Genomic DNA, 21256 nt, shown 5'->3' with positions numbered 1-21256 from the left:
CCACGGAGCAACTGGACACCCTCTCCCCAGAGTATGTTGAATTGCCAAGTCCTTGTCTAGCTCCCTGTCCCTCGTCTAGAGGGAGGATGTCTTATTTCTTGCTTCTTACAGCTAAGTATGTTTTTGATGATGGTTTCTCATTTCTCTAAAGGAGTTGGGGAGTGTGAAGAATGAATCCCAATGGCTGTTCTATTGATGTAGAATTAACTAGAGAGAACTATTCGATATGAGTGAGCAGAAGGGCACAGAGCAATGCCTTCTACTAAAAGAAAACTCTCCACTCCCTCTGTCTTGGAAAAGCAGAACTTACTCCCTTTTAAGAGTCTCTTTTCCCCTCATCATTTGCCCCACCCTGCAGAACCCAGGAAGTTTGGAAGAATGGATAATATGGTGGTAGCTTGAAGGCGGTGGAGAAGGGGAGGAACAGCAACTGCTTTTTTTACTTGCACTTTTAATCATGTTCTTTCGGTTGGGAAGATGGGTGAGGGCAGTGATACATGAGGACCCTTTGATGTCTTCTCCCCAGATTTTTATGAAGTATGGCCGACAGAGGTGGAAACTGAAAGGCAAAATAGAAGTCAATGGCAAACAGAGCTGGGATGGAGAAGAAATGGTTTTCCTGCCCCTGATAGTTGGGTTAATTTCCATTAAGGTAGAGTATTGTCATTGTCTTGTCTTTCCTGGTGCCACGGCTGGATGATCTAATGGTGTAGACCTTTACCCATAACTTCTGCCTGCTGGCCCTCCATCCCACGGACTTCTCTCTGCACCCCAAGCGCACCACAAAGACAGCCACTCTTTGGGAGAATTAAGTCAGGGTGGGAGAATAAATGTAAGATGGGCTTTGGAAATACTCACTTCTGATTTCAGATATGGGAGTCCCTGGGTGGCACAAAAGATGAAAGCTCTTAGCTCCTAACTGAAGGGTTAGAGGTTCGAGTCCTACCAGAGGCACCTCAGAAGAAAAGCCTGACAATTTACTTCTGAAAAATCAGCCATTGAAAACCCTATGGAGCACAGTTCTACTCTGACACACATGGGGTCTCCATGAGTTGGAGTCAACTCAGTAAGCGACTGGTCAACTGGACTTCAGCTATGATTCTGCAACAACCCAACCAGCTAAGAAAAAGGAAGAGGATATCCTGCTTTTCTCCTCTGCTGTCATGAAAGGGCTTTCACCCTCTCTGCTAGGTCACAGAGCTCAAGGGACTGGCATCTCACATCCTGGTGGGCAGCGTGACCTGCGAGACCAAAGAGCTGTTTGCAGCCCATCCTCAGGTGGTGGCCGTTGACATCAATGACCTTGGCACCATCAAACTGAACCTGGAAATCACCTGGTAGTAAGTTGCCTTTTCCAATTTCATCACGTAGAAATATCCCTACAGGTTAGTACTATTCAAAGGGGTCCATGCACTATGAGCATCACCTGGGAGCTTGTTGTAACATCTCAGACCCCACCCCACACTCCCTGAATGAGAATGTCTCAGGACAGGGCCCAAGGGCTGGTTAACAAGCTCACCAGGTGGTGCTCATGAATGCTAAAGTTGGAGAAGCTTGTTCCATTTCTACTCTCGCCCTGTACTTCCTATTTTAAAACTGTTTATTCTGCCTCCCTCCCTCCTTCTCTATCTTTGAATATATATATATGTGTATATATATATATATGTCTTTCAAGTAGACTAACTGGGAAGAAAAGAACCGTCCAATATGAGATATTTTACCCTTCAAAAAGATTGTTTCTCTCTTTGGTGGTTGGTTGATTTTTAATTTTTATCATGGTGAAATATATATAAAAAGCATTCACTGGTTCAACCGTTTTACATGTACAGTTTACTGACATTAATTATGTTGACCATGTCGCTGTGGTGGTTTTTTATTTGTGTGTGTGTGTGTGTGTGTGTGTGTGGTAAATATATAGGTGATAAAACATTTGTCATTTCAACAATCTTCATATATGCAATTCAGTGACGTTAATTATGCCCATCACGTTGTTCAGCCATCACTCCTAACTATTCCTGAATTTTTCCATCACCCTTAACAGAAGTTCAGTGTCCCCTGAGCATTGCACACTGTGGTATTTTAAATGTTTATCCCTCTTTATCTCATATACTTCACATAACTTGAGAGAAATTCTAAAATCCTTCTTCCTCCAAACTCTTTTTACTGAGATAGGATATTTCCAAAGGGCAAGCGATACCTTTTTTCCAGGACTTCAAACCAGTTTGAACTGGTTCAGTCATGGCCGAGGAATGATAACTGGAATGGGAAAAATTACAGGTCACAGCCCTGGAATGGGAGACTCAGAAGAGGCATAGTGAGCCCTTTCAGAAGCCTGATTCATGAGATTGGATTATTGCCAGGATTGAGGAGAGTAAAACACACCCAAAGCAGTGCAGTTGGCAGCTATCTTTGAGCAAGACACTGCTGTTTCCAACTCTGCTCAAAATCTTACAGGCAGAAGATTTGGTTGCTATGCAACATGTATGCTGCCCTTGTTTTCTAAGAGGGAGATTAGGTTTTTAGCAGGGCTTTGCCCTGTAATTTTTCCTGTTCTGATTATCACTCTGGTTCACCCAAACCAAAAAAACCAAACCAAACCCAGTGCCATCAAGTCAATTCCGACTTATAGTGACCCTAGAGGACAGGGTAGAACTGCCCCATAGAGCTTCCAAGGAGCACCTGGCAGATTTGAACTGCCGACCCTTTGGTTAGCAGCCGTAGCACTTAACCACTCTGCCACCAGGGTTTCCCTGGTTCACCCAAATTTTAAAAATTTAAGTCTGTTCCAGTTTCACTTTCTCGGCCATGACTGAACCAGGAAGAACTGCTTCGAAGTCCCGCTTTTTTCAAAGCAATGAACTTAAAAAGTGGTTTTGTAAAGTCACCCCATAAGAAAGGTCATTTATTAAGTTACTAAGCACCAGTTTCTCACGTTTGATATTATCAAGTAAACTATGCCCATAGGAGTCCCAGAGTGTTGCAAATGGTTAATATACTTGGCTGCTAACTGAAAGGTTGGAGTTTCAAGTCCACCCAGAGGCACCTTGGAAGAAAGTCCTGGTGATCTACCTCTGAAAAACCAGCCATTGAAAACCCTGTGGAGCACAGTTCTACTCTGACACACATAGGGTCACCATGAGTTGGAGTCAGAGTTGACTCAATGGCAACCGTTTTCTTTCTTTTTAAAAAAAACCAGGGTCTCCTTTACAAGGTAGAGAGGCACGGAAGTAGCAATGACCTTGTGACCTTGTCATTGAAATAGAGAAGCCACCCTTTGCCCCACCCTCCCTCCTCATAATCTGTAGTCATCGGCATCTCAAATGCAAGATTATTCCTGCTGATGGGTGAATTGGATGGTGCGACAATAAGTGGTGCCATTGTGAACAGTATGTTACTCTTGTTTCAATCATAAAAGAGGTTCTGAAACAAATAGGATTCTATTTTTGAATGTTTTCTTTAGGACTGAAAAAGAATTTATTAATTTTTGTATTGCTGAAGTGTCTATCCCTAGAGAGCTGGAAGAAATTTTACAGACTTTTTGCCTCAACAACATCTTGTTGTTGCAGGGCAAGCATTCATGTGTTCATGTTTCTATTATATACGAGGAAATAGGTACATCTAGGTGTATCTAGGTGTATCCATCTAGATGGCCAATAAATTATGCCTAAAGCTGGGATAGTAACTGTGGTCTCTTGGATTGGTTCAGACTCAGTCTTCTGCTCCATTTTCTTTTATCTTGGTTGCTTTTCTGACAGACTAATTTGCCCAGAAACAGTCCAGTTCCCAATGATTTGATTCAAGATTGCTTATGTGTAGTGAGTTGGCCTGTGGTCCAGTGATTGTAGGTGATTTTAACAGCGGGTACCTATTGTCTTGCAGTCCGTTTGACGTGGAAGACATGACCCCATCCTCAGGCACTGGGAACAAGGCGGCCGCCCTCCAGCGGAGAATGTCCATGTACAGCCAGGGCACCCCGGAGACACCCACCTTCAAAGATCACTCCTTCTTTGTAAGTTCAGTGTGGTCTCTGGAGTTGATGATGAGCCTGAGCCAGAGTTTGCTCCCAGGATTTGAAATGCTCAATACATGAAGTGAAGGCATCTGAATAATTCCTAAATAACGTTATTGGTAAAAGTTCACCCTATTCCAGTAGTGACTAAGGAAATTGCATTCCAAGATGCCTCTCACCCAAGGATGGATTACCCGATAAGCAAGGTATGCATGGGCTTACTTGTGCTCACTTACGAATACGTAGTGTACAGTTTCACCTGGTTTTCACCACGTCTTTGAAATTGTGCACTATAGATGTGATGAAAGCCAGAGGAAATTGTGCACTACAGATTAGTAAGTAAGCATAAGTAAGCCTGTGCCTACCTTGCTCACTGTAAGCAGGTGTATACTGTGCTTACTGGTTAATCCACCCTGGCTCTTGCCATATACGCACAGGTGGTGAACCTCCTCTTTCTGGCCTCTCCCCTCACTTGCTTCATCTGTTGCTTTGATAATAACATGTAGACTTTTCTGAACTTCCTCTAATATAAGCCTTTTAAAAAAGTTGATGTAAATAAATAACGCCCTCCTTGTTGTAATCCAAAACATTTGCTTAAAAGCTAACAATATGTAGCTACCTGATGCTTTCCACTAACTCCCCCATCTTGCTTTGACTTCTGAAGAAATGGTTGCATCCTTCACCAGACAAGCCAAGGCGGCTGTCTGTCTTGAGTGCCTTGCAAGACACTTTCTTTGCCAAGCTGCAACGCAGCCGCTCTTTCGGTGACCTGCCCTCTCTCCGGTTGCGCCCCACGGCTGTGCTAGAGTTTTATGTGAGTGGGGCCTGCACGGGTGTGAAGTGCTTGATTTTGGGGGCTTGGGGCATGGACGCTTTGGCATGGCTCTTGTTTTATCTTCTCCTTTACTTGGGTCACAGAGCCCTGGTGGTGCAGTGGTTAAGAGCCTGGCTGCTAACCAAAAGGTCAGCAGTTTAAATCCACCAGGCACTCCTTGGAAACCCTATGGGGGCAGTTCTACTCTGTCCTATAGGGTCGCTATGAGTCAGAACTGACTCGAAAACACCTAACAACAACAACTTGGCTCATTGGGTTGGGGGAATGGTTACATCTGTCCTGTCCTTGGGGGGGAAACTTAACAGTGCATGCAGCTCTGTAAGATAGGCCGTTTGTCCCCTGTGCTGTGATTTTTCTCCACTGTGGCAGAGAGATCCATGGTAACAAGATTTCCATTTTCAAAAATTACCATGAGCGTTAAGGCCAAAAGAGATTGTATTCCAGAAATTAAATGAGTTGGCCACTGGTGTCGGCCGCTATGCACCATTTTAGTGTTCAAAAACCAGCCTTCAGGGAACTCACAAGGATTTAAACCAAGCTCCCTAAAGCTGTTTCTATTTAAACAGGCTTAGTCTTAGTTTGTTGTAGTGCTCGTTAATTTACTGCCTTAGCAAAAGAAACCGTTTCATTCAGAGCAGGAATGCAATAGGCAACTTTCATTACATGTGTTATGCCTTACATTATGAGAGTATGTGTTACTGTGCACATACATACAGATATACATTAATACATATGTAATATTTTGTTTTTTAAGGACATAATACAAGTAATCTTTGAATATCCAGAGAGGAAAGGATTAAAAGTTTTCTGGTTAATAATAATAATTAAATCTTATTCAAAGAGTTAAAAACACTCACAGATGAAAAGGAAGGATGAGGCTAAACTCTATTAATAGTCTCAAAGGAGAAAATGGGAAAAATATATGGGAAGAAAATGCATGATAACATATACAAAAAAAACTATATATATAGTTAATACAGTTGTATACATAACTACCAATTTAATGTGTATTTTCATATTCATACACTATAGGGTCGCTATGAGTCAGAACTGACTCCACCGCACCTAACAACAACATGGTATAAATGGAGGGCTGGAGTGGGCAGGGATTGCTAGAGGTTTTAATAACATAATTTAAACAAGAGCAAGATTAGAAAACATGTAATGGCTTCCTAATGCCTTTTGGATAAACACAAAGACCCTCAGAGTGGCGATTCTGATCTGGACACAGCCCACGTCTCTAGGCTCATCTCTCATTCTGTACTCTTTATCTTCTGGTTGATTCTCCTTGAACTTCCCACAGCCCTCCAGATGCACCACAAACTTTCAGGATCTCAACCCTTTGTACACACCATTTTTTCTGGAATGGGCTTTGTCCTCCTCCTGTTCTCCCCCTCGCCATCCTCCAAGGCTGAGTTCTAGCACCACCCCTTTGTCTGGCAGTGGCCTCCCTTGCTGGGGCGCTTACTTCATTTTATTCATACTCAGTTATAGCAGGCATTGCATTGTACTGTCATGTGTCTGTTTATAGTCTTGTCCCCTTCTTAGACAGTAAGTCCCCTTACTGCCATCTTAACTTACTCAATATTTGCCACTTAAGTGGGTGCAGCTCACGTTTGGGAAATATGGGACTCAAGAGAGATGGCTGAGGAAGATTCCAGAATTTGAGTAACAGTCTTGACTTCCTAGTCCTCCTGCCATAGCCTGTGCCTTCCACCTACCCCAAAGCCACCAAGAGATGTGCGGACAGAAGCCCAGACGTGGCTGGGCTGAACTCCTTGGAGGACCAGAGGGTTCTGTGAAACCCCCATGGAGGAGGTTTGGGAGTAGGACTCCAGGCCTCCCCACATCCCTCTCCCTAAAGTTCCCCCTTTTCTCTTTCCTAGATGCATATGGTGTATTATTGGGGGTGGGGTACTAATAGAGGAGAGAGGAAATAAACACGGGGTTGCTGGGCTGGAAAGTCCTTGGGTGGTGCAAATGGGTAATGCACTCAACTGCTAACTGAAAGATTGACAGTTCAAGTCCAGCCAGAGGCACTTTGGAAGAAAAGCTGGTGATCTACTTCTTAAAAATCAGCCATTGAAAACCGTGTGGAGCCCAGTTCTACTCTGACCCATGTGGGGCCTCCATGAGTGGGAATCAACTCCACTGCAGCCAGTTTTCTCAGCTGGAGGGGGTGCAGAGGTGGGCTGGAACCCAGCTCTCTTTGCAGTTCCTGAGGAGGGTCCCTGGAGCTCCTTCTTCTGCCTCCGCCAGGACATCATGGGGCACAGCTTAACAATCACCAAAAGTACAAAACACTGTTTCAAAGGTGAAGAAACAGAGCCTGTAGAGGTTACTTGTGTATCCCAGAGACATGTCCTTTTACTCATCCTGTCTTTAAAGTAACTACCTTACCAAACCAACTAGAGTGGACAGTTTGGGTTGAACTAGCTGCACATGTTGGGATGTAGCGGCCTCAGGTACAGCAGGGGCGAGGCCAGAGCAGCTGACCGGAGGAAGAGAGGAACCCTTGCCTTTCTGTGGGCTCCCCTTTTAACTTGCTGTACCTTTTGTTTGCTAGGCTTATTCCCATTGCCATTGTGACAGTTCATTGTTTGATACATAATTGGATTAGGTATTAGCTTGGTACTTACCACTGACTCTAAGAATCTAGTTGGAAATCCAGGGAAAATGACCCATCTTAAAGAAGTTCATCTCAAATAACTAGAAAACATTTCCTACAGAGCAACATTTGACACTTAAACAGTATACACAGATCCCAGTGTAAGAATGACTTAAAAAATATTATAATGCCTTCCCAAGCTAATGATCTTGGTTACCTGGATATTTCTGACCTCTCTCTTCAGAGTTCTGCTTCACGAAGCTCATGTGTACCTGTAAAGCAGCCTGGGTCTGTCAGATAGAGGACTCGGTTTCTCTACAACCTGAGAGGCCTGGGGTTTGCATTCCTGGGAGATCAATGGTCTGCTTCTTAGTATTTTTCTTCTATTTTTATAGACGTTATGCGAATGTATTGCCGGCCTTGAATTATTTATGGCATGGTTACTAAATTAATAAACATTTTCAAGGGCTTGGAGTTCGTGGGTAGAGATTTTTAAACAATAATTTGTGAGAACTGAAGCATCACATCTTTGGCGTGAAATAGCAGGAAAGTTGAAAAGCCTTTTAAGATAGATGCCAAAAAAAATTCAGTAGCGTTATTCATAACTATGGCTGCCAAATACAGTGAGATCCTAAAATTTAGGAAACAAGCACTTCCCCCCACCTTTGGCAACCTTTTATTTTAAAAAGTGTCAAACCTGTACACAAGCCGAAAGAATAATACCTTGAACTTGAACCTGAATTCAACAGTGGAAACAGAATTTTTGACAGCTTGTTTTCTTCTCTGTCTCACGCACACACACACACACATCAACAAATAACATGTTAATATCATGAAAGTTCTGATATTTCAAATCTTACTTGCCGTATATTTTGTTGGGAAATAGACCATGCTAAATGCATCATTTGCATTTAAAATAATAATGAGGTGCCTTTTATCCACAGTCGAATCTACCCGATGACTTTGAGAATGGAAAGGCAGTTGAAGAGAAAATGCCGCTATCCCTCAGCTTCAGTGACCTGCCCAATGGGGACTGTGCCCTGCCCTCCAACTCAGCTGGCTCTCCCTCCAAGACATGCCCAGCAAATCCAGAAATCACCATCACCCCTGCAGAGCTGAACCACAGCAGCCTGTCCTCCCAGAATAAGGGCACAGAAGACACTAGCTCAGCATCTTCCAGAGGCTCCTCGGCGGAAAGCCAAGAGCCAAAGTCAGACATGGAGGACCACGCAGAGCGTGAGAAAGCTGCCTCGGCCACGTCTGAGACCTGCCAGCAGTCTGCAGGAGCTGGGGCTGACGGCCTGTTCCTGGAGAGTGACGTTGCAGAGGCTCTTCTGGAAGCGTCCGATGAGGCCTCTGAACTGAAGCCTGTGGAACTGGACGCTTTTGAAGGCAACATCACGAAGCAGCTGGTCAAGAGGCTGACTTCCACGGAGGTGCCGGTGGTCACGGAGAGGTTGCTCTTCGAAGGCTCTGTCAGTGGGGAATCCGAAGGCTGTAGATCCTTTCTGGATGGAAGCTTAGAGGATGCCTTTAGCGGGCTTTTCCTTGCATTAGAACCACATAAAGAGCAGTATAAAGAGTTTCAGAATCTGAACCAAGAAGCCATGCATCTGGATGATATTCTGAAAGTAAGTACCTTTGTAGGGAAACTGGATTAGGTTTGGAAGGAGATATTCGAACCAATATTCTATTTAAGCCTGTCTTTATCTTCATCCCATTCCATGACAACGTCATCAGGTGATAAAACAAAAAAACCAAAACCACTGCCGTCGAGTCAATGACCCCATAGGACAGAGTAGAACTGCCCCGTAGAGTTTCCAAGGAGCGCCTGGCGGATTTGAACTGCCGACCCTTGAGTTAGCAGCTGTAGCACTTAACCACTACGCCACCAGGGTTTATCACCATTAGGTGACAGATTATTTAAATGCCATTGATTTTTAATGTCAGTAGCACATGCGGAGCACATACTAATTTTCATTTTCCTGATAGGAAATCAACTTAGCTAAAATAATTAGGAGTTAAATTAATAGATACAAAGAATGTCTAAGGAGCCCTGGTGGTGCAGTGGTTAAGCACTTGGCTGCTAACCAATAGGTCGGCGGTTCGAATCCACCAGCAGCTCCTAAGGAGAAAGATGTGGCAGTCTGCTTCTGTAAAGATTACAGCATAGGAAACCCTATGGGGCAGTTCGACGCTGTCCTATAGGGTCGCTGTAAGTTGGAATCAACTCCATAGCACACAACAAAAACAACAACAAAGAATACCTACAGCCTTTCAGTTCAGAGTTAATAATTTCTGTTTCCAAATGTGGAATGGTAGCGTCTTGATCATCATAACATCACTAAGATGTTCCTGGACAGGGTCCCTCTCTGGGAGTCTTGGGGAAGTGGGGAACCCGGTCCCTGATCACAGGTGGAGTTAGCCAGTTCCAATGTGAGAGCCATGAGTCAGTGCCCTTCTGCCCACGACACTGCCTGCAGGAGTCCCGTCTCCTGAACTTGGCCCAAATCAGCATGTCAGCAGCTCAGGTTCATCACAGGGGAAGAGTCATCAGCCATAGTCAAGAAGTCACGAAGCCCTAGACCCCACCAGGGGTTTCTTCCTCAATTCAGGGCGCTCAGAGCAGGCCAGGGTAGAAGGGGGAGGATGGGAGTGAGGAGGGCTGATTTTCTTCTCCTGTGGAGGTCCTGTGAGATCATTGTTTCTCCATCGGAATGTATCCGCCCCCACCTACCCACAGATTGAATTGTAAAAACACCCTACTCAGATCCCACTGCCACACCTTGTATTCATTGCTTTGCCACTCTGATTTGTATTGCTCACTAGAGGAGGACTCGGATCCTTTTCTTCAAACAGCAATTCTTTGGGGACCCATTCTGTAAAATATCCTTGGAAATAGTGTTACAGTGGCAAGCTGGAAATCAACCCATGGAAGGCAGTAGCGTCCTTTGCATGGCTGTTTTAAGATGTGGCCCTCCCTATGGCATTTGGAACTACCTTTCCAAGACTTTTCTGGCAATCCTATCCCTCTCTATTCAGTCATGCTAAGACTTAGCTCTGAAAGGGATTTGTGCCCAGGCAGATGATAACTCCTGCTTAGACTCTCCGGATCCTCTAATGCTCATGACAGATGAGTTCAGCGGTAGGCATTGCCTCTGAGAAGCAGAGAAAGGCACTCTGGATGCTTCTGCAAGGCAGAACTTAAAAGGGCTGGTGTGCAGGGGCTGCCTGTCTGGTACTCCAGTGGAACCATCTTTTCTCCCCTCGACAAGCTCTTGTCTATCCCACACAGTTGGCTGGCTCTACTTCTTGTGCAAAAGGTTTTCGTTTCAAATAACTGAGATACAAATTGACCCCACCTAAAGAAAATGCCTTAAAGAAAGCCCGTGGAGATGGCAACTCTATTTCTAGGCATCCCTGGTGGCACAAATGGTTTCAGTGCTTAGCTGCTAACCGAAAGGTTGCGGTACAAGCCCACCCAGTGGCTCCATGGGAAAAAGACCTGGCAATCTATTTCCGTAAAGATTACAGCCTAGGAAACCCGATGGGGCAGTTCTACTCTGTCACATGGATTTGCTAGAGTCAGAATCAACTTGATGGCACCTGTAACAACAACAGAGTGCTGATAAGTGGCTCCATCCACCAGGAAACACTAAGCGAGTCATCTGTTCATTTTATATAAGCCCTGGTGGTCACAGATTTCTTTCTAGAGTGTTTTTTTTAATATGCTGTTGCTTCAAAACTATCCTGCCACTCACATTCTCAGCTGGACCTCTCTTTGTTATGACTGATATTTAAACACGTCCGTACCATACAAAAACAAGTTCTGCAGACAGCTGGCATAGGATAAAAAAAATGAAAAATGTTGAGATGATTCCAGCTCATAGCCACCCTATATAGACAAACCTAAAAGTGGGTTGGGAGTGGTGCAAATAGTTAAACATTCAGCTGCTAACTGAAAGGTTGGTGGTTCAAGTTTACCCAAAGGTGGCTCAGACAAGAGACCTGGCAATCTACTTCCAAAAAATCACCCATTGAAAACCCTATGGAGCACAGTTCTGCTATGACACACCTGAAGTCACTATGAGTTACAGTCATCTTGTCAGCAACTGCTTTTTTTTTTTTTTTTCTTTAGAAGTGGTTTGAGTCTGGCCTGGCTCCTTCTCTAACCTGAAATTCAGAACATCATCAGAATTTAGGTCTGCGGCAAGTGGCTTTGTATTCAGCCAGAATTAAAGCATCGGCTGGACAAAGCTTTCTCTTTTTTTCCCCTTCACATTCCTAGGGTGCTAAACATCTTGAGGATCAAAACTAAATGATGCTGCCTCTTGGACGGAGATCACTGAGGGTGAATGAAACAGCTGTGCTTTAAAAGAATGAAAGACGTTTTCCCATGTGCTTTTGTGCCATCTTGAGTGTCAGAGACAGCCCAGCAAGGCCTTTCCCACCTTGTGTTAAGAAATCAGCAAGCAGTGCCACCTGACTGGATGGAGGACATTTAGTTCTTTTTCCATGCAGGACTTGTTCAATCTGCCCCAGCGTCCTCTTGAATATTTGGAAGTACTTCTTTGTTATTGTTGCCCCTAACAATTGGCATTATTCTATTTGTAATGTTTCTGTTTGTGACTAGCAACATCGAATTCTCCAGGCCATATCATGGATTTGCTCATGTAATTGCAGGGCCCAGTCAGGGAAGGAATAGGACTTGTTCCTTCAAAGGCAGAGCTCCCAAGAAAGCAGAGCTACTCTGTCTTATGCTCATAACATTCATTTTCTTCTCAGTTCTCAAAGAAAAATGATTTGCAGTGAATATAAAATTCAGATTTAAGGCTTCTTACCTAGGGAGCGTGAGCTAGGAGAATGTGAGCAGTTTTTTTTTGTTTCTGGGATTTGTTCCATTACTCCTTTAGAATAAGTGCCTTTGATGGCTAGCTCCTGTTTCAGGACACTGAGGCAATTGCCACTTGGAATTACATATTGATTAGTATCTGGCATTGACTCGGTGCCTCTTAAAATTTGTCCGCTTGTTACATTTTACTTGTGGTCGAGCAATGGGTGGCGGGAATGTAGCAGTTATGTTTCTCAAGACTTTCTGGTTTTAATGTTTGTTTTTTTTTTAACTTTTGATTATGGAAAGTTTCAAACAGAAGTAGAGAGAATCGTGTAATGGATCCCAGTGTGCCAACCCACCAGTTCCCACAGCTATCAACTCATGGCCAATCTCGTTTTCATCTCTTCTTCTTTTACCTGCTTACTTCCTTCTGGATTACTTTGGAACAAATCCCAGATATTGTGTCATTTTATCCACGGTTGTACCTTTTTTTTTTTTTTATATGAAGATTTTACATGCATTAAAAAGCACCAACAAAAAATAAAAATTTGAAAAAAAAAAACTGAAAGCATTTGCATCTCAAATCTGGTGTCGTGTGTTCTGTTTCTCCTTTCGAATGTGTTGACGTTTTCCTTGGTGCCTTCTGCCTTTGCAGTGCAAGCCACCAGTAAGCCGCAGCAGGTCTTCCAGTTTAAGTCTTACAGTTGAAAGTGCTTTAGAAAGCTTTGATTTCCTGAACACCTCTGACTTTGATGAGGAGGAGGAGGACGGTGAGGAGGTTTGTAATGTTGGAGGAGGTGCTGACTCAGTATTTTCAGATACTGAGACTGAGAAAACTAGGTAAGTCTGAAGTTAGTATCTGCTTATATTTCTGCTATTACAGATGAAACAGTAGTTCTTTGCTCCTATCCGAGGGAACCTGATGCACATCTCTAAAAAGATAAAACTCCCCATACAAATGGCCAATTGGCTTACAGTTCCTTTTTATTACTGGGTACAACTTTTAAATATTGTCCACCTTTCTGGGCTGTTTAATGGGAAATTGTTTTGTTTTGTATGTCTTATAAATGGAGGGGAAATGTTTGTGTATGTGTATGCATATGTACATGTTTTCTTAATAGGGTTCAGTGTCTACAACTTGATCCCAGTGTAATTAACCCCAAATTAACTAGATTATGTTTCTGGAGAGCTCCTACTTGATGAAATATTTGGACCTGGTTCTCCCTGATTTGGATCTTATTGCTAATGCCTTTGTATTGTTGTGCTTTGTTTTTTCCCCACCTCTTTGTATATCTGTTGGTTCCCTTGAGCCCAATGAGTGTTTGCAGTAGATTAAGCATATATTAAATATTAAAGCCAGGTTCAAGCACCATGGCCCATATTTCCCTTAGAATGGAAAAAGGGTGGCTGAGACCTAATGAGTACCACTATATCTGCAGCCCCCTAGGTGGACAATGTGGCCTTCTCTGTAATGGGGGGAGGATAAAGGTAAAATATTATCACCTTCTCCATAAGGCTTTCTTCTCTAGCCAAACCATGTGTTTTAGAGCTAGAGCCTGGGGTCTATTTTGTGACTTCAGGTGGAGCAGAACAAGCACAATGGAACATACTCATCCTCAACAATTGCTGCAAAACAGTACACATTCACTTTCCCAAAGAAAGGAGTGGGTTTCCATCCATCTCTACTTTTGGCACAACATGATCTGAACAGGTTTACAAGTTACAACAAGCTATGGCTATTCAGCCTTCACAGACCTCTTTGTGGGAGGTTTTAACGTTTTGGGGTTTTGTGTTCCTTGAGGGTTTCGTCTTCCAAAATGAAACAAGGAAAAACATGTGAAATAGATTTTATTAGTTGAGCAAACTGGGGCCGTAGCAAGAAGAAATTTATTGAATAAATGTAATGTTTAAGTTATACTTTTACATTCTATGGAGTCCACGTGTGGTATAAACAGTTAAGCCCTCAGGCCCTAACTGAAAGGTTGGCAGTTCTAGTCCACCCAGAGATGCCTCAGAAGGTTGGCTTGGGGACCTACTTCCAAAAAAATCAGCCATTGAAAACTCTATGGAGCACAGCTCCACTCAGACACACATGGGGTCACCATGAGTCAAAGTCAACATGACAGCAACTGGTTTTTACCTTATGCACTGAGATTTTTCCGGCTTGCTTGAATTTGTGAAGGGCTCCACAGCCAAATATTTTTCTATATACTTATTAGCTGAAGCTGTTACATGACCTGTCAAAGTCAGGCATCAATCTACATTTTTTTCTTCTGGCTATAAGAAGCATTTTAATAACAACAGCTTTTATATATTTTATGCAACACTGGTAATATGTCTCATTTGATCACTCTTGCTGTATGTCATCAGAGGCATTAGGGAAAATTACGTGCGCGCACATGTGTGCGGGTGCGTGCATGCGGGGTTTTTTTGGGGTTTTTTTTTTTTTTTTTTTTTGCATTTTAAATACTTGTTGACTGCCAGGACACAAGCTGAGCGTTCTCCCCTTGTAAGCAATTGTGAATCAGAAAAAAAAAAGCGTTCAAAGCCACTAAGCTCTGAAGCATGATCTTTTTAAATTGCGGAGACTAGGGAGTGGGAGATTAAAAGCCAGAAGGGGCCCTATCGCTGACTGTGTATACGTCCCTGTTTGCTCTCCCGTGTGTGAACTATTCTGCTGATACCTCGCTCCCCAGCACACATGTTCATTTTAAGAATAAAATTAAATAATAGATACATCAGATTTTGAATGTAAGTACCCTGTCAAACTAGCATATTATCATGATATAACTTTAGACACTGCAACCCGTTGCCCTCAAATTGATTCCGACTCACAGCGACCCTATAGGACAGAGTAGAACTGCCCCAAAGGGTTTCCAGGCAGTGCAACAGAGGGATTTAAACAAAGTGTGAAAGGCAGAACTAAGCAAGGCCTCTAAATATTCAAACTCCCCTTTCAACTTTTGTGCAGAGTAGAACATCATGTCTCTCTCCTTGGCAGCTTTCTTTTTCCTATTCTTCAACCAGCAATTGATCTGAGGCCAGGAAAAGGCCTTGACAGATTATTTCTTAATGGTATTGCTCTTGGGAAACCACAAGTACAGGGGACAGTTTCATCCCAGAAAATTTGGCAAATTACCCTGTCAACAGAGCAGGAAAGTGCAACAAGTGAAAAGTGAGGGCACCTTTCAAAGACTTCTTGTTGAGACCAGTTCACAAATGGTTCATTGTGCTTGAGAAGCAAACAGAACGCAGGAAGTAATTTGTTTGCATGGTCTTTTAACATGAGGCAAATTGGCAGCTGGGCTGAATTAAACAGTAGCTTTTCAAAGATACCTTGCTTTTTGAAGGTAGACCCTGTTTTCACTGGGGGTCTAGAGGAGCCACATTGAGTTGGCCTGTGGTTTTTATATGGAAAGCAGTAGCTACGTAATGCTTCACGCACCTTCCTGCTTCAACAGTTACAGGTCAGTACATCCGGAAGCCAGAGGGCATCTTAGTGAAGCACTGACTGAAGACACAGGAGTTGGGACCAGTGTGGCAGGAAGCCCTCTCCCACTGACCACAGGAAATGAAAGCCTTGACATCACCATCGTTAGGCACCTACAGTATTGCACCCAACTCGTTCAGGTAGGATTGGTGACTGCTTTTGTTTTTAAATCCCAGGTTGTCTCTGTAAAGGACAGTGTGCTTCCTTTTTTAGTTTAGCCGGTGAAATGACAATTCAGGAGAATGGTTGTACAACTTGAAGAATGTGATCAATGTCACTGAATTGTACATATAGAAATTGTTGAATAAGTGTATGTTTACTAATGTGTATATTTTTGACAACAAAAAATAAAATAAATTATTTTTAAAAAAGAATGCATAGAGATAAAAATAATATGATAAAAAAACAAGAAGAAATGAGAATTCAGGAGTAAGAGAACAGTCCTGCTTTTGGTTGAGTCAAGTCAAAAACTGATGGGAGTTACCACCTTGCTCAACCCTGAGTTTTCCATCTTAAAACCTAGGTCACCAAATCTTAAAAGGCAGAAGGAAAAAATAGTTGAATATTAGGGGGTGGGGGGAGGGAATACAGTATCAGGTGGAATACACTTAGCTCTTGCTTTGAAATCTTTTGGTAGTAGATAAGAGTAGTATGTTTTTTTTTTTTTTTCAAGACAAGGTATCTGCAGTCTGCCATCTACAAATGGTACTTGAAAGCCAGTATTACTGAACATATGTTAAAATGAATGTGTCACGTGAGTTAATTTTCCACCAACCAGATGGCTAAAGTAGAATGTTAAAGAATCTACATAAGGTTTCCTAGATCTTGAATAAGTACTTCTCCTTAGCAATGGAAATACATATTTCTGTAGGCCGCTATCATCACCAGTTAGCTATCATTATGGGACATATGGAGCTTATTTTTCATCTTATTTCAAGTTGCTGACTACTTAAGATTTTGCAACAGTGGAGCAAATATTTTTTTTTTGATTAACTTTTATTAAGCTTCAACTGAACGTTTACAAATCCAATCAGTCTGTCACATATAAGTTTACATACATCTTACTCCATACTCCCACCTGCTCTTCCCCTATTAAGTCAGCCCTTTCAGTCTCTCCTTTCGTGACAATTTTGCCAGCTTCCCTCTCTCTCTATCCTCCCATCCCCCCTCCAGACAAGAGCTGCCAACACACTCTCAAGTGTCCACCTGATATAATTAGCTCACTCTTCATCAGCATCTCTCTCCCACCCACTGACCAGTCCCTTTCATGTCTGATGAGTTGTCTTCGGGGATGGTTCCTGTCCTGTGCCGACAGAAGGTCTGGGGACCATGGCCACCGGGATTCCTGTAGTCTCAGTCAGACCATTAAGTATGGTCTTTTTATGAGAATTTGGGGTCTGCATCCCACTGATCTCCTGTTCCCTCAGGAGTTACCTGTTGTGCTCCCTGTCAGGGCAGTCATCGGTTGTGGCCAGGCACCAGCTAGTTCTTCTGGTCTCAGGGTGATGTAGGTCTCTGGTTCATGTGGCCCTTTCTGTCTCTTGGGCCCCTAGTTGTCATGTGACCTTGGTGTTCTTCATTTTCCTTTGCTCCAGGTGGGTTGAGACCAATTGATGCATCTTAGGTGGCCACTTGTTAGCCTTTAAGACCTCAGACGCCACATTTCAAAGTGGGACGCAGAATGTTTTCATAATAGAATTATTTTGCCAATTGACATAGAAGTCCCCTCAAACCATCTTCCCCAGACCCCTGCCCCTGCTCCGCTGACCTTTGAAGCATTCATTTTATTCCGGAAACTTCTTTGCTTTTGGTCCAGTCCAGTTGAGCTGACCTTCCACGTATTGAGTGGTGTCTTTCCCTTCACCCAAAGCAGTTCTTATCTACTGATTAATCAATAAAAAACCCTCTCCCTCCCTCCCTCCCTCCCCCCTTCGTAACCACAAAAGTATGTGTTCTTCTCAGTTTTTACTATTTCTCAAGATCTTATAATAGTGGCCTTATACAATATTTGTCCTTTGGAGCAAATATTTTGACATTCTTTTCTTGCAGGAAGGGTTTCAGCTGCCTTGAACAAAGTGTTTTCCCAAAAGCCTCTACTTAAAAAATTCTTCTTCCTTACCTAGTTGCTTGTCTTTTCCCAGTCTTGCTCTTTCTTCTCCCAATATGCCTCTGGATGTGCGAGGAACAAGAAAAGAATGTGGAAGCAAACGTAACAATGGTTTCAGGGGAATGATCCAGGCAAGAACAGTACATAAAGAGGAAGAATTTTAGCTATTCCTCCAAAAATTGAACAGAGAACTACCGTATGAGCCAGCAATCCCAAACCCAGTTATATGCCTAGAAGAAGTGAAACTTGTACATTAATGTTCATTGTAGCACTTTTCACAATAGCCAAAGGGTGGAAATAACCAAAATGTTCATCAGCAGATGAATGGATAAACAAAATGTGGTCCATGCATGCAATGGAACATTATGCAGCCGTAAAGAGGAATGAAATCCTGATGCATGCCACAACGTGGATGAACCTTGGAAGCATTGTGCTGAGTGAAATTAGTCGATCACAAAGGGACAAATGCTGTATGATCTTACTTACATGAAATAAGCAGATACAGAGAAACCAGAGATTACTCGTGGTTACCAGGGGTGTGAAGGAGGGGAAAAGAGGGAGTTTTTGTTTGGGGGACCTTAAGTTTATGTTAACGGTGGTGGAATGTTTTGGATGAGGTTAGTGTTAATGGTGGCACAACACGAAACACGTAATCAAGGGCATTGAGTTGTACACGTGGAAGTTGTGTTGGCAGACGTTCTGGTGTGTATGTTTTTACCACAATAAAAAAAGAGAGAGAGGGAGAAAGAGGGAAGGAAAAAAAAAAATGGAGAATTGTGCTCCCTAAGAGTTGTCCCAGAGCACAGGATCCACTGGGAGACAAGAGGCAGGGTGAGGAGCTGGGGTCCCCAGGGAGGCCAGGAGCAGGGCAGTGTTTCTTTTTCAGTAACACACTGGCAATGAGGTGTAAAGGAATATGCTTTTTCTTCACAAGTAAATAACCTCAAAGTAGCTTCTGACAACTTATATACTGTGGGAAGTTGGTTAACGATTAAGATGATTGCCATTTGGTTGGCCAACACCTCAGCTGATCTCTTTCATTGAATTTTTAATTTACAAACCACGATGCCAGCAATTAATCTGTCGAAAGGTGCAGTTTTTTTGTTGTTGTTTTGTTGTTTACTGGCCAAAATGGACAAGGATTTTTATTTACTTAGGGTTTATTCTATACTTTGGGTAGCGGATTTCTCACCTTCCACACAGGAGTCCTGGTTCAATTCCCGGCCAATGCACCTTGAGTGCAGCCACCACCCATCAGTCAGTGGAAGCTTGAGAGTTGCTATGATGCTGAACAGGTTTCAGTGGAGCTTCTAGACTAAGACAGACTAGGAAGGAAGTCCTGGAACTCTATTTCCAAAAAATCAGTCAGATACCATTGTACATGGGGTCGTCATGAGTCAGGGGCCTGCTAGATGGCAGCTAACGTTAACAACATCCTGTATTCACTGCCCATTTGAATGAGCCTGATACTGTGCTGAGCAAATCACCTATTTACCTTTTAGAGGTAAAGTAGTTATCTTGTGAGACTTGAGAGAATTCCCTTCCATAAAGGGGTGAATGTTTTCTTCCAAAGATTGTCATGCAGTGTTCAGTGCAATGTTCTTCCTATAATACGGTCGTGATTATAACAAATCAACTCTTCAGTGAAAAATCAGTGCTAGAAAAACAAAAGAGGAAAGTGTAAAGATGTGAATGAAGGAGTGGGGATTGGAACCTAAGTTCTAACTCTTACTCCCGATCAGTGCGTTGATGAGTTTATATGGTGTATAATTGCAGAGAGATAAATATGGGCCTTCCATAAGAATCATAATAGCTATAATCATTTTTAAAATGAACTAGTACATTACTACTATATTTACTTGCATGAGAGGCATTAATTAGTACGTAATAACTGCTGCAGTGCACACACTCTTGAATTTGAAAACCCTACTTTAGCGTCCACATGCTTTAAACAGCATAGCATGGTAGTATATAGTACAGGTAGTAGTCCACCCCCCGTCTCTCAGGATTTCGTCGAATTGTGGTGGCTTGCATGTTGCTATGATGCTGGAAGCCATGCCGCCACTTCTTCAAACACCAACAGAGTCGCCCATGGTGGACAGGTTTCACTGGAGCTTCCGGACTAAGACAGACTAGGAAGAAAACATTGATAATCTATTTCTGAAAATTAGCCAAAGAAAACTCTATGGAACACTACAGAATATTATTGAATACAGTGCTGGAAGATGAGCCCCATAGGTTGGTAGGCGCTCAACATGTACAATGGCAGCAACAATGGACTTGAGTATACCGTAGATCACGAACATGGCACAGGGCTGGGCAACGTTTCGTTCTGTGGTATGTGGGGTCACAATGAGTTGTAGCTGACTCAGTGACAGACAACAACAACAACAGCACAGTAGTAAAGGGTCTGCATCCTGCATTCATGCCTACCAGCTGACAGAGACAGGTCTCTGAGAGACAGAAAAGAGTAGAACCTTTAGGCAATAAGTGACTTACGTCCTTTCCTCTCTCAGGGCCCCCTCAGTCTTATGACCAGCACACAAGTGAAACCGCTTACTACTAATGTGATGCTGGCGGATTACTTAACCTCTCTGTGCCTCAGTTTCCTCACTGGGATATCAACAGAACCAACCTCATTCGGTTGTTGTGAGAAATTACATGAGCTAATACATGTAAGGAAACCCCGGTGGCGTAGTGGTTAAGTGCTATGGCTGCTAATCAAAAGGTCAGCAGTTTGAATCCCACCAGGCACTCCTTGGAAACTCTATGGGGCCGTTCTACTCTGCCCTATAGGGTCACTGTGAGTCAGAATCGACTCCATGGCAAAGAGTTTGGTTTTTGTTTTTTTTTAAAATATATGTAAAGGGCTCAGACCAATGCCTGGTACATACCAAGCACGTGTTAATTATAATGAGATAGCTCTGATTATAATTACGATTATTATACAATATGCCCTTAATTTTCAGCTTGAACATTAGGATGTAAAACCATGCTGTGAAAAATCACTGTGCTTGTAAAATAAATCTTTTTTTTCCTGCTTACACACCAAGACATAGCTTAAATATGCCCTCCAGGCTCCAAAGAGGAAGATCAGATTTACAGTACACAAAAGGAAAGGCAATTTTACAGTAAACTTACAGCTCTAACTACTGAGAAAATTCCGGAATTTGTATAGGCATGAAGAACATTTAAAGCACAAAAACACGTCTGATTTTATCAGATGTTGTCACTGGCCTGGAATGAGGAACGTTATCAAACAGGAATAAAAACACTGTATGAGTTTATTTAGCGTCGCCACCACATTTGAGGAAGGATGAGGTTGGGTGGGGAAAGTGGTTTGAGTTTGTTCCATTGACAACAACATAATTGA

The 21256-nt window shown here is 42.9% G+C and overlaps 1 protein-coding gene across 10 annotated transcripts in view; it reads left to right on the top strand.

Moving 5' to 3' along the window:
- The window catches only part of RIPOR2 (RHO family interacting cell polarization regulator 2), a 301690-nt gene that overhangs the window by 255696 nt on the left and 24738 nt on the right, over positions 1 to 21256 (top strand). For 6 of the 10 annotated variants that reach the window (XR_007517469.1, XM_049885039.1, XM_049884997.1 and 3 more), the window contains 6 exons: positions 527 to 652; positions 1192 to 1340; positions 3880 to 4009; positions 8397 to 9083; positions 12942 to 13126; positions 15748 to 15916. Coding sequence is in view for 9 of the 10 variants with exons in the window: in XM_049885039.1 (XP_049740996.1) it covers positions 527 to 652; positions 1192 to 1340; positions 3880 to 4009; positions 8397 to 9083; positions 12942 to 13126; positions 15748 to 15916 (1446 nt within the window). In the remaining variant the exon portion in view is untranslated. The other 4 variants (XM_049885081.1, XM_049885070.1, XM_049885060.1 and 1 more) reach the window with 4 other exon arrangements.

The sequence above is a fragment of the Elephas maximus genome, chromosome 1 (genome assembly GCF_024166365.1).
Source record: "Elephas maximus indicus isolate mEleMax1 chromosome 1, mEleMax1 primary haplotype, whole genome shotgun sequence".
NCBI lineage: Eukaryota > Metazoa > Chordata > Mammalia > Proboscidea > Elephantidae > Elephas > Elephas maximus.
This window is presented reverse-complemented; position numbering and strand designations above follow the sequence as displayed.